The 13,783-nt window shown below is 38.1% G+C and overlaps 1 protein-coding gene across 1 annotated transcript; it reads right to left on the bottom strand.

Annotated features, from left to right (window-relative positions):
* Positions 1 to 6,528: 6,528 nt before the first annotated feature.
* LOC139974550 (microfibril-associated glycoprotein 4-like) lies at positions 6,529 to 13,063 on the bottom strand. The gene is made up of 6 exons (XM_071981766.1): positions 12,768 to 13,063; positions 11,209 to 11,274; positions 9,802 to 10,016; positions 9,366 to 9,677; positions 8,738 to 9,002; positions 6,529 to 7,416 (listed from the first exon to the last, which is right to left on the bottom strand). The coding sequence occupies exons 1-6, from the start codon at positions 12,835 to 12,837 to the stop codon at positions 7,109 to 7,111; spliced, it is 1,236 nt and encodes a 411-aa protein (XP_071837867.1). The 5' UTR covers positions 12,838 to 13,063; the 3' UTR covers positions 6,529 to 7,108.
* Positions 13,064 to 13,783: the final 720 nt, after the last annotated feature.

Consider the following 13,783-nt stretch of genomic DNA (forward strand, 5'->3'; position numbering starts at 1 on the left):
AATGATAGGTATCACTTCATATGTAAGGGATGGGAATTTCCAGAAATTTCTATTAGTGGGGTACCCCTGCCAGAAGACCCCCAAAATTACAATCCCCTCATTGACCTAAGTGAGCTCATGATGTAACCAGTTGAAACCCACTGAAAAATGATAGGTATCACTCATATGTAAGGTTTGGGCATTTCCAGAAATTTTTATTAGTGGAGCACACGTGCCAGTAGACCCCAAAAAGCCCATCCCATTATCGACCTAGGTCAGCTCATGAAGTATCCAGTTAAAAACTGCCGAAAAGTAATTGGCAGGACTCTATATGTTAGGGATAAGCAATTTCAGTAATTTATATTAGTGGGGTACCCCTGCCAGTAGACCCCCAAAATGATAATCCCCTCATTGAACTAGGTCAGCTCATGAAGTAACCAGTTCAAACCTACTGGAAAATGATAGGTATCACTCATATGTAAGGTTTGGGCATTTCCAGAAATTTCTATTAGTGGGCTACACGTGCCAGTAGACCCCCAAATAGCCCATCCCCTCATTGACCTAGGTCAGCTCATGAAGTATCCAGTTAAAAACTGCCGGAAAATAATTGGCAGGACTCTATATGTTATGGATTTGCAATTTCAGTAATTTCTATTAGTGGGGTACCCCTGCCAGTAGACCCCCAAAATGATAATCCCCTCATTGAACTAGGTCAGCTCATGAAGTAACCAGTTGAAAACTACTGGAAAATGATAGGTATCACTCATATGTAAGGTTTGGGCATTTCCAGAAATTTCTATTAGTGGAGCACACGTGCCAGTAGACCCCCAAAAAGCCCATCCCATTATCGACCTAGGTCAGCTCATGAAGTATCCAGTTAAAAACTGCCGAAAAGTAATTGGCAGGACTCTATATGTTAGGGATAAGCAATTTCAGTAATTTATATTAGTGGGGTACCCCTGCCAGTAGACCTCCAAAGTGTTAATCCCCTCATTGACCTAGGTCAGCTCATGAAGTAACCAGTTGAAAACTACTGGAAAATGATAGGTATCACTTCATATGTAAGGGATGGGCATTTCCAGAAATTTCTATTAGTTGGGTACCCCTGCTAGTAGACCCCCAAAATGCCAATCCTCCTCATTGACCTAGGTGAGCTCATGATGTAACCAGTTAAAACCTACTGGAAAATGATAGGTATCACTCATATGTAAGGTTTGGGCATTTCCAAAAATTTCTATTAGTGGGATACACTTGCCAGTAGACCGCCAAAAAGCCCATCCCCTCATTGACCTAGGTCAGCTCATGAAGTATCCCCTCACTGGCCTAGGTCAGTTCATGAAGAAACCAGTTGAAAACTACTGGAAAATGATGAGCAGGACTCTATATGTGAGGGATGGGCATTACCAGTAATTTCTATCAGTGGGGAACCCTTGCCAGTAGACCCCCAAAAAGCCCATCCCCTCATTGACCTAGGTCAGCTCATAAGGTAACCAGTTGATACCTACTGGAAAATGATAGGTATCACTTCATATGTAAGGGATGGGAATTTCCAGAAATTTCTATTAGTGGGGTACCCCTGCCAGAAGACCCCCAAAATTACAATCCCCTCATTGACCTAAGTGAGCTCATGATGTAACCAGTTGAAAACTACTGGAAAATGATAGGTATCACTCATATGTAAGGTTTGGGCATTTCCAGAAATTTCTATTAGTGGAGCACACGTGCCAGTAGACCCCCAAAAAGCCCATCCCATTATCGACCTAGGTCAGCTCATGAAGTATCCAGTTAAAAACTGCCGAAAAGTAATTGGCAGGACTCTATATGTTAGGGATAAGCAATTTCAGTAATTTATATTAGTGGGGTACCCCTGCCAGTAGACCTCCAAAGTGTTAATCCCCTCATTGACCTAGGTCAGCTCATGAAGTAACCAGTTGAAAACTACTGGAAAATGATAGGTATCACTTCATATGTAAGGGATGGGCATTTCCAGAAATTTCTATTAGTTGGGTACCCCTGCTAGTAGACCCCCAAAATGCCAATCCTCCTCATTGACCTAGGTGAGCTCATGATGTAACCAGTTAAAACCTACTGGAAAATGATAGGTATCACTCATATGTAAGGTTTGGGCATTTCCAAAAATTTCTATTAGTGGGATACACTTGCCAGTAGACCGCCAAAAAGCCCATCCCCTCATTGACCTAGGTCAGCTCATGAAGTATCCCCTCACTGGCCTAGGTCAGTTCATGAAGAAACCAGTTGAAAACTACTGGAAAATGATGAGCAGGACTCTATATGTGAGGGATGGGCATTACCAGTAATTTCTATCAGTGGGGAACCCTTGCCAGTAGACCCCCAAAAAGCCCATCCCCTCATTGACCTAGGTCAGCTCATAAGGTAACCAGTTGATACCTACTGGAAAATGATAGGTATCACTTCATATGTAAGGGATGGGAATTTCCAGAAATTTCTATTAGTGGGGTACCCCTGCCAGAAGACCCCCAAAATTACAATCCCCTCATTGACCTAAGTGAGCTCATGATGTAACCAGTTGAAACCCACTGAAAAATGATAGGTATCACTCATATGTAAGGTTTGGGCATTTCCAGAAATTTCTATTAGTGGAGCACACGTGCCAGTAGACCCCAAAAAGCCCATCCCATTATCGACCTAGGTCAGCTCATGAAGTATCCAGTTAAAAACTGCCGAAAAGTAATTGGCAGGACTCTATATGTTAGGGATGAGCAATTTCAGTAATTTATATTAGTGGGGTACCCCTGCCAGTAGACCTCCAAAGTGTTAATCCCCTCATTGACCTAGGTCAGCTCATGAAGTAACCAGTTGAAAACTACTGGAAAATGATAGGTATCACTTCATATGTAAGGGATGGGCATTTCCAGAAATTTCTATTAGTTGGGTACCCCTGCTAGTAGACCCCCAAAATGCCCATCCTCCTCATTGACCTAGGTGAGTTCATGATGTAACCAGTTAAAACCTACTGGAAAATGATAGGTATCACTCATATGTAAGGTTTGGGCATTTCCAGAAATTTCTATTAGTGGGCTACACGTGCCAGTAGACCCCTAAAAAGCCCATCCCCTCATTGACCTAGGTCAGCTCATGAAGTATCCAGTTAAAAACTGCCGGAAAATAATTGGCAGGACTCTATATGTTATGGATTTGCAATTTCAGTAATTTCTATTAGTGGGGTACCCCTGCCAGTAAACCCCCAAAATGATAATCCCCTCATTGAACTAGGTCAGCTCATGAAGTAACCAGTTGAAAACTACTGGAAAATGATAGGTATCACTTCATATGTAAGGGATGGGCATTTCCAGAAATTTCTATTAGTTGGGTACCCCTGCTAGTAGACCCCCAAAATGCCAATCCTCCTCATTGACCTAGGTGAGCTCATGATGTAACCAGTTAAAACCTACTGGAAAATGATAGGTATCACTCATATGTAAGGTTTGGGCATTTCCAGAAATTTCTATTAGTGGGATACACTTGCCAGTAGACCGTCAAAAAGCCCATCCCCTCATTGACCTAGGTCAGCTCATGAAGTATCCCCTCACTGGCCTAGGTCAGTTCATGAAGAAACCAGTTGAAAACTACTGGAAAATGATGAGCAGGACTCTATATGTGAGGGATGGGCATTACCAGTAATTTCTATCAGTGGGGAACCCTTGCCAGTAGACCCCCAAAAAGCCCATCCCCTCATTGACCTAGGTCAGCTCATAAGGTAACCAGTTGATACCTACTGGAAAATGATAGGTATCACTTCATATGTAAGGGATGGGAATTTCCAGAAATTTCTATTAGTGGGGTACCCCTGCCAGAAGACCCCCAAAATTACAATCCCCTCATTGACCTAAGTGAGCTCATGATGTAACCAGTTGAAACCCACTGAAAAATGATAGGTATCACTCATATGTAAGGTTTGGGCATTTCCAGAAATTTCTATTAGTGGAGCACACGTGCCAGTAGACCCCCAAAAAGCCCATCCCATTATCGACCTAGGTCAGCTCATGAAGTATCCAGTTAAAAACTGCCGAAAAGTAATTGGCAGGACTCTATATGTTAGGGATAAGCAATTTCAGTAATTTATATTAGTGGGGTACCCCTGCCAGTAGACCTCCAAAGTGTTAATCCCCTCATTGAACTAGGTCAGCTCATGAAGTAACCAGTTGAAAACTACTGGAAAATGATAGGTATCACTTCATATGTAAGGGATGGGCATTTCCAGAAATTTCTATTAGTTGGGTACCCCTGCTAGTAGACCCCCAAAATGCCAATCCTCCTCATTGACCTAGGTGAGCTCATGATGTAACCAGTTAAAACCTACTGGAAAATGATAGGTATCACTCATATGTAAGGTTTGGGCATTTCCAGAAATTTCTATTAGTGGGCTACACGTGCCAGTAGACCGCCAAAAAGCCCATCCCCTCATTGACCTAGGTCAGCTCATGAAGTATCCCCTCACTGGCCTAGGTCAGTTCATGAAGAAACCAGTTGAAAACTACTGGAAAATGATGAGCAGGACTCTATATGTGAGGGATGGGCATTACCAGTAATTTCTATCAGTGGGGAACCCTTGCCAGTAGACCCCCAAAAAGCCCATCCCCTCATTGACCTAGGTCAGCTCATAAGGTAACCAGTTGATACCTACTGGAAAATGATAGGTATCACTTCATATGTAAGGGATGGGAATTTCCAGAAATTTCTATTAGTGGGGTACCCCTGCCAGAAGACCCCCAAAATTACAATCCCCTCATTGACCTAAGTGAGCTCATGATGTAACCAGTTGAAACCCACTGAAAAATGATAGGTATCACTCATATGTAAGGTTTGGGCATTTCCAGAAATTTTTATTAGTGGAGCACACGTGCCAGTAGACCCCAAAAAGCCCATCCCATTATCGACCTAGGTCAGCTCATGAAGTATCCAGTTAAAAACTGCCGAAAAGTAATTGGCAGGACTCTATATGTTATGGATTTGCAATTTCAGTAATTTCTATTAGTGGGGTACCCCTGCCAGTAGACCCCCAAAATGATAATCCCCTCATTGAACTAGGTCAGCTCATGAAGTAACCAGTTCAAACCTACTGGAAAATGATAGGTATCACTCATATGTAAGGTTTGGGCATTTCCAGAAATTTCTATTAGTGGGCTACACGTGCCAGTAGACCCCCAAATAGCCCATCCCCTCATTGACCTAGGTCAGCTCATGAAGTATCCAGTTAAAAACTGCCGGAAAATAATTGGCAGGACTCTATATGTTATGGATTTGCAATTTCAGTAATTTCTATTAGTGGGGTACCCCTGCCAGTAGACCCCCAAAATGATAATCCCCTCATTGAACTAGGTCAGCTCATGAAGTAACCAGTTGAAAACTACTGGAAAATGATAGGTATCACTTCATATGTAAGGGATGGGCATTTCCAGAAATTTCTATTATTGGGGTACCCCTGCCAGTAGACCCCCTAAATGCCAATCCCCCTCATTGACCTAGGTCAGCTCATGATGTAACCAGTTGAAACCTACTGGCAAATGATAGGTATCACTCATATGTAAGGTTTGGGCATTTCCAGAAATTTCTATTAGTTGGGTACACGTGCCAGTAGACCCCCAAAAAGCCCATCCCCTCATTGACCTAGGTCAGCTCATGAAGTATCCAGTTAAAAAACTGCCGGAAAATAATTGGCAGGACTCTATATGTTAGGGATGAGCAATTTCAGTAATTTATATTAGTGGGGTACCCCTGCCAGTAAACCCCCAAAATGATAATCCCCTCATTGACCTAGGTCAGCTCATGAAGTAACCAGTTGAAAACTACTGGAAAATGATAGGTATCACTTCATATGTAAGGGATGGGCATTTCCAGAAATTTCTATTATTGGGGTACCCCTGCCAGTAGACCCCCAAAATGCCAATCCCCCTCATTGACCTAGGTCAGCTCATGATGTAACCAGTTAAAACCTACTGGAAAATGATAGGTATCACTCATATGTAAGGTTTGTGCATTTCCAGAAACTTATATTGGTTGGATACACGTGCCAGTAGACCCCCAAAAAGCCCATCCCCTCATTGACCTAGGTCAGCTCATGAAGTAACCAGTTGAAAACTACTAGAAAATGATTAGCAGGACTCTATATGTGAGGGACAGGCATTTCCAGTTATTTCTATTAGTGGGGAACCCCTGCCAGTAGACCCCCAAAAAGCCCATCCCCTCATTGACCTAGGTCGGCTCATAAGGTAACCAGTTGATACCTACTGGAAAATGATAGGTATCACTTCTTATGTAAGGGATGGGAATTTCCAGAAATTTCTATTAGTGGGGTACCCCTGCCAGAAGAACATTCTCTGCTATTGTTTTCCAGGCGTGCAAACAAGCTTACCTAGGGTCAGTTTAACTCAATATAAGTACATAGGCCTACTACGTGGATCTCGTAAAACAGACATGTGTATTTGATAAACTGTATTTCGAATGATATAGAAAACACATCAGTATACCAATTATGTCAGTTCATACACTTTCGCCTTTATTCTGACGTTGTTAAGCAATGTTTCAAATTTTAACATAAATTGTTATTTCATTTAATCATGTATAGGGGTGGGGGTGTCTGGTGTATCAAATATACGAGAAAAAGGTGAGTTCTGTGACACATTTAGACTACACATTATGTCAATAGTATAAGGTCTACACGCAATGTTATGCTAATAACTATTTATGAATTTCGATGTGGGTGGTGTGTACGACTAGTGTCTTTGGTTCCCTCTTTACATACTTTTACAATTTAATTATAAACGCGAAACGTTTTTTTTTATTTTTTGCTTTATTTATTCTGTTTTTTAAGTATTGTTGATGTCTCGTAATTATTTTTGTAGTGATGAATGACTCACCAGTATAGAGCAATGTATGTTATATTTGTCTTTGCTCCGGTTTTGCAAGTTGTCATTCCATTTCGAACAATAAACTTGTTAGTGAATGTTTCAATTTGAAGGTTTAATGTTTTCTTATGTTCTTATCCATAAAGTATATTCCAACCAGACTCCAGACTTAATTAACTTCTGAATGATTACGTAAAATGTTTCGTAAAATGCTCAGTTTCACAGTCATATTGTTCATCAAATCAAGAGGTTGGTCGAATTTTCATCTCAACAGATTGGACGTTGCAGTAAGTTCCACCATTAGTGTAAATCATTTCCCCGTTGCCTCCATTGTAGACACCGTTGAGGTTTTCAAAAGTACAAAATGACTTGCAGCTGCTTCTGTATTGGAAGTAATAGCACTTGCTATCACTATTACAAGTAGCGCACCGAGAATTCGAGTGCCACCAGCCGCTTCTGTGCTTCTCTGCGCAGTTGAAGTTACCACATGCGTCATTGTCTCGGTCATGCGTGCTGAAATTTTTTCCTCTATTATGATAGATAAAATTACCTGTAAAAGAAAACAGCAAGAACCATCAGTGGTTAATACTTGGTCATTAAACAATAGCGTATAAGTATCCTGTTATATTGAACACTTTTGTTGGGACATCAAATAAATTTACAGTATACTGGAATTAGAAGGGGGGGGGGGAGGTTGATAAACATTGAGAGAGATTCAGAATTCATTTTTAATGTGATAGTTCCGTAATCATTATTTATTTTATGTGCTGATTTATTCTTTATAGTTCTTTATTTTAATTAGGTTTCCTCACTAATGGAGGTGATCTGTTTTAAAATTAACTGATGTATATAACATACAAATTAAGCTTGTCTACAAGACGATATTGTATAATGATATTAAATTTTATGATTAAATTAGTAAATATTGTGTTTGATTCAACATGAGAACTAAATCCTATATTTCCATTAACTAGTTTTTGGTTATTATTCTCACATTTGTAATTTGATCTATGTCTCGGGTTGTCTTTGTCTTCAAGCACGGTGTGTGACGCTTCTTGTGTTTATAGTTCCGCATGCACATGTAGGAAACAATATTTTGTTAGTAGTATGTGTTTACTGGAAACCCTCAATATTTATTCTCTTTTAATGGATCTGTGACGATATATAGTCGTATTTCTCTTCCATGATATTTCCTGTTCTTAAACTAATGTTTGCTCATTCAGCATACATGATCTTTCATCGGCTAGTCAGACTACTTCAATATTTTGTCAATGATACCAATGTTGTCCAACTGATACGGTAAATATCAAACAATATCATGTTTCTTCAAAGTAACGGGTCCAGATAGGACGAGATGTTTTGCAACTGTTCAGATCACTGGCGCAAATCCCTCTCGGGACAAAACCTTCTTTCCTCTTCCAATAGTACAACACCAGAACTGGCGAATGTAAGGATGGTTCTTTACATCATCTGCCACTAATTAATATGGTTGAATATTCGTGATATTATTTCTTCACCTTTTTTTCTGTTTCTATCTGTGTTTTGTGCTAATTAATGCATGACACTTATCATACATATCCCCAGAAATGGATGATAAACTTGATCATTATCTCGTCTATACAGCCGTAGAAAGTGTGTGCGTGAATTGTGAAATGAGGTTTGAGGGGGGGGGGGGGGGGATGTTACACCAAACCCTCGTTGTAAGGATTTCTGATCCAGCGTACTGAGAGCATATTTGGAAGGTATCATAATAACATTAAGATCTGCTGAACCGTGAAGACTATATATCACGAATTTTCTTGTGAAAAGGCTAGTAACTTTAACTTGACATATTATCCAAGGCAAGGCGCAATAACAAACATGCAACAAACCTGTGTTTCCACTTTTACGATCAGCGAGTTTATTCATTCTGTAGTTGTTGCTTTCAGACTCTATTTGAAACTCTGGATATTCAGCATATTTAGCAGATCCACTAGAAGTAGTGATGTCAAAGCGAAGCTTGTAGTTTCTCTGATTTGTCAAGTAATGAAGCTTTTCATTTCCTAGCCATAAGTTTCTGCTGTCACCAAACCCGTCTTTGTACGCAGCCCAGTTTTGATAAAAACTCGTAGAGCCATCGGTACGACGTTGAAACACCTGAAAAAGATAGCAAGTAAATGTATAATGAAAGAGAGATAATGATGAGAGTCGTGAAGCATGCTAACAGACAAACTTAATTTAAGAAACACTGCACGAATATATATTTATGGAATACTATTTCAGTAAGACAAATGTAGGACTTTTCTTTGTTTTCTTTAGGGGGTGGGCAATTTTTCGTGCTGTCACACTTTTCTTCCACTAAAGTATTTTTGATACACTCAATACCTGGTAAGGTATTATAAAAGTGCAACCAAACCGAAAACAGAAACTGAGACTTGCATTACCGTCTACAATAGACTTAATCAACAAAACTCACAGAAACATACTTGAAATATTCATATTGTTTCAATCAAGACTTACGGTCCATCCTCCACCGTTTTCCATTTTGCAAGATACGTTGAATGGTAAACCAGGCCATCCAGAAGGCATGATTGTATAAACGCCATCTTGTCTATGTCCAGCGTCATAAACATCCTGGCAGTCTCTATACGTCAAGGATACACAAGTTTCACCGTCACCTTCGTATCCCTCATTACAATAACACTGTCGTACTTCATTCTCGACATCACACACAGCATTGGTACTACAGCTGTACTCATCTTCACAGATCAGTCGGTTATTGCTACAGGAACACTTCTTGGTGCAGTTATCGTTAACGTATGTTTTTCCATTCTAAAACAGATCAAATGTAAACTTATAAGTTGCAAGAACAAAACTTGTTGTCAGATACAATTCTGTGATCAAATATCCATTAGAAATGTCATCTGACATTTAAATAGATGTCACAAAAACTCACCGATATAACCAAGTTGGCCTCTGTAACGAAACAGCTGCATCTACTCGCACTGATACAGTCACTTCCATTCAGCATTAATCCAGCTTTGCAGATACAACCCGTGCTACCTAAACAGGTACTATAACAAGCAGACTCTCCTTTGGGATCTTCACACGTTGCTTCACAAGTGCAGTTTCCATAGATCATGTTCGGAGGACACGTATATATCGAAGAACCTGCATGGAGATAAGAGCAGTTTAGCTTTGGAATATCATGATTATTATGTTTTGTTTCATATTTCCATGTAGTGACATCCTGATCTGAACTTAACGGTGGAAAGAATATTGCGACTTTAAAGAAAGCATTTAAATTAAATCATTGAGCACATTAATGCATAATTAATGTGATTTCTTCTATTATCACATGATATCAGTAGTGCGCTTGATATGCTACGGGACTTACCTAGAGTCGTACCTTGCGCTTGATATGCTACGGGACTTACCTAGAGTCGTGCCTTGCGGTTCAGTGGTGATTGCAGTAGATGGTTCCTTTGTTTCTTACATTGTCTTACTTTAAAAAGTATAGGAAGGATGTTTATAGACAATTTTGTATTAATAGTAATACTGTAAAGTGGTTTGAATTAAATGGAAATAGAATTATCTTAAATGAAGTCCTCTTTCTGTTTATTTTGCACTACAGTTTAGACTATAGACATATCTTGTTTCGTAAGAAAGTGGCATAAGATGGTGTAATATAAGAATATCATTAACAACACAAATAAAGTAACAATTAAATAGATAACGTATTCCCCTTTAACCAGATAAAAATATGTCCGTGTATCATAATTTACAAATCTAGTGGTCTTCGTTTCGTCATGATGTTATCTTTACAGACCAAAATGAAGATAAGCGGATGTTTAAAATGGCTGTCCTTATAGACAGAATGCTGCTAATAATGCGAAAATTGTAACACCTTACTAGCAAGTTTAATGGGGGCGATATCTCATAGACCTATTATTTATATTTGCAAATCCACCCCCCCCCCTTCCCCAAGAAGAAAATAATACTAATTGAATGAATATTTTCAAATTGAAGTGAGAAGGATGAAATGTATTTAGTGACAGAAATTTGTGATATAAAGTTTAACTAGTGAAGTCATGCACTCAGATCATAAAGAGATAATACTGTCAATTCCTATAACGAACCAATACATACCGATATTAAATGCTGTCTCTCAAACAATGGTATTTTGTATAATTATTTTTGGTTTGAATGAAAAAATTAAACGAGCTAGAGAGACGTCAAGTTTGAAAACACATACACCACAGGTACATGAAAAACATCAATTTTGTGGCATGTTTTAATCTTCTTACAAGACATAAAAATAATAGTTTGACAACATTCTGTGTTCTGTTTACTTGTTTCTTACTTGTACAAGGTGAAGGTAAACAATGGCTTCCTTTACATGGAAATTTCGCAGCAAAATCACACAGTTCTATGAATAAGAAAAAAGAAGAAACAAACATCAGAAACAACTACATGTATACAAGCGTTCAAAAATACTCAGCAACAAAAATAAATTATGATAAAAACAAGATAAGACAAGAGAAAAAGAAATAAAAGAAACGCAAAAAAAGCAGAACAGAACGGAACAAAACAAATGCATAAGATTTATTAAATTGGTTTAGTGGAAAGTAATGGTTATAAATATGGAATTATTTATAAAAGAGGTAAATAAGTACAATTTAAATAAAAACGGATGGTAAATATAACCAATACTGAAATCGTCAAAACATAAATTAAGTTACTGGTAGCAGTTCTCGAACTGCAAATCCCAGTCTATACATGTGTTTGTACATGTTGAATTAACTGTACTGAGCTTGACGAAAATTGTCTCTGTACATATGATGGCCACTTATGTGGTATAACTTTAGACAACCAATCCATTTGGCAGTTTTGTGACATTGATTTCCTGATAAAACTATCTAGAACTAGACATAAGTTCCGACGAAACGTCAGTCGGTCAGTCCAATACTAATTATGTATTTGTGAAACGACTGCGCAAATTAAACCAAGACACAAGTTTAGGAATATATGAAGTCTTCAAACATTTGAAAATAGCAAAAGGTTGATTTTTTTTGGGAATATAGATGAATCGATTTGTTAGATAGCCTGTCTCACTTGTTACGCGATAACAGTTAGCCTAACGTTAGCATTAGCCTTGAGTTTGAACTAAAATTTCGAATAAGTCTACGATTAAAATAAATCAACTTTTAACTTTAACACACCGAATATCGTACGCGGCCTGCGGTAAACTATATATTATGTATTATATTTCTTACAAGTCGAATGGTGATGAAACGCTCAGAAGTCGGCCATTAAGTAAAATAGGATTGTCATATATCAATAGCCCTAGGAACTATAAACAGCATATTCCTAGATACAAACTAAACTGGTGTGACGATAATATCACGAAAATTCCAAGTAGACATGCAGATGTTAGTAAAAAATAGGTCAGCCCGCCAACAGTTGATATTTTCCAATCAATTTTCTGTTATCTAGACGTAGATATATGTAGGTATAATGGAGGGCTAATTATGTTAATTTTCGAACAGCTCGAGTACCCATAAAAGTAAATTAATCTTGAAGAACCCTTACTCGAAATTTACTGAATTTGCTGAAAGTTGCCTTGCTCACGTTGCTCTTAATTCACAAGGTTGCAAAAATAAGCCATTATAAAAAACTTCAAACCTGCAGCAGTATGTCTAAGAATGATGTCATATAGAAAAGTGGAAGTCTGCATAGGGAACCGAACAGAAACAAACTTTTAAACAGAATAGGATGTACTTTATGTATCCCCAAACCCCTCAACCAAGACAGCCTGACAACCCCATTGGGGACATTAAATGACTCAACATATTGTTATTGATAATTATAGAGAGAAAATGGAATCCATAACTCTTATTATCATGTAAAATATATACTTACTTCCGGCATCCGTCATATCGATGAGGATTAGTGCCAAATGGAAAAGCTGAAAAAATTTCTTTCTCTTCATTTTGTTCTAAGTTGACCGCTCTAATTGTCATTGATGTTCTCCGTTAAGTTTTGAAGTTAAGAATGATCCCGTTGGATGATGTGATGTCTTTAATATAGACTAAATAACTAAGTTTTAACAATTAACTTAAAGCTGATTTGACAAATCGAATCAGTATCAATATCAGAGCACGAATTGTACAACGATACTGTGATTACGTCGTTGCCGGAAGATCAGTCTGTGTCACTTATGTTTACACTTAGTTATCTTCATTAGAAGTAGACAATAAATCAATATGCCAGCAATATGTAACGTATACTTATACAGGAAAAAAATTTGACGTATAGCGACTCACGGTCTATTCAGTAGATATATTTTCAACGGTTTGTATTTGTTTCAAGTTTCATTTATTCCCAGCTAAAGCAGACGCGCCTTTGTTACTAGAAAGGCTCTTTATGCATTCGAAAATTATTAAACTAGAGACGCAAAGTTTACAAAATATCACTGAAAACGCATATGCTCGTTATATGAAGTAATGAATGGAGTTGAAGTGTAAGCATTGTCATGACTCTGAATAGAGATACTGGTTAATTACCTATCTTACAGCAGATATATTAATGATAAAATGGATTGAAGCAAATCATTAAAAAGAGAACTGACCTAGAGGTTTAATGATAATTTTTCAATGAGCATCCATTTTTTTCTTTGCACAATCACATTCTTTCATAAACAAATATCAGTATACCAATATAATGTAGATAAAAATTGGTCCAAAAAGTAAGAATAAGCTTTGAAAATGCATATATGTGAAATGACATGTAGTAATAAAGAAGTGCAATGAGTGTTTCACCTAACACAGTAACTGTGGATATATATCTCTATCTATAGTTTTTTCTATAGTTTCAGTCTTCATAAATTTAATTTATAATGCTAAAATTTGTGCTATGTGCATTATATTATGCCTACT

The sequence above is a fragment of the Apostichopus japonicus genome, chromosome 9 (assembly GCF_037975245.1).
Source record: "Apostichopus japonicus isolate 1M-3 chromosome 9, ASM3797524v1, whole genome shotgun sequence".
Lineage (NCBI taxonomy): Eukaryota > Metazoa > Echinodermata > Holothuroidea > Aspidochirotida > Stichopodidae > Apostichopus > Apostichopus japonicus.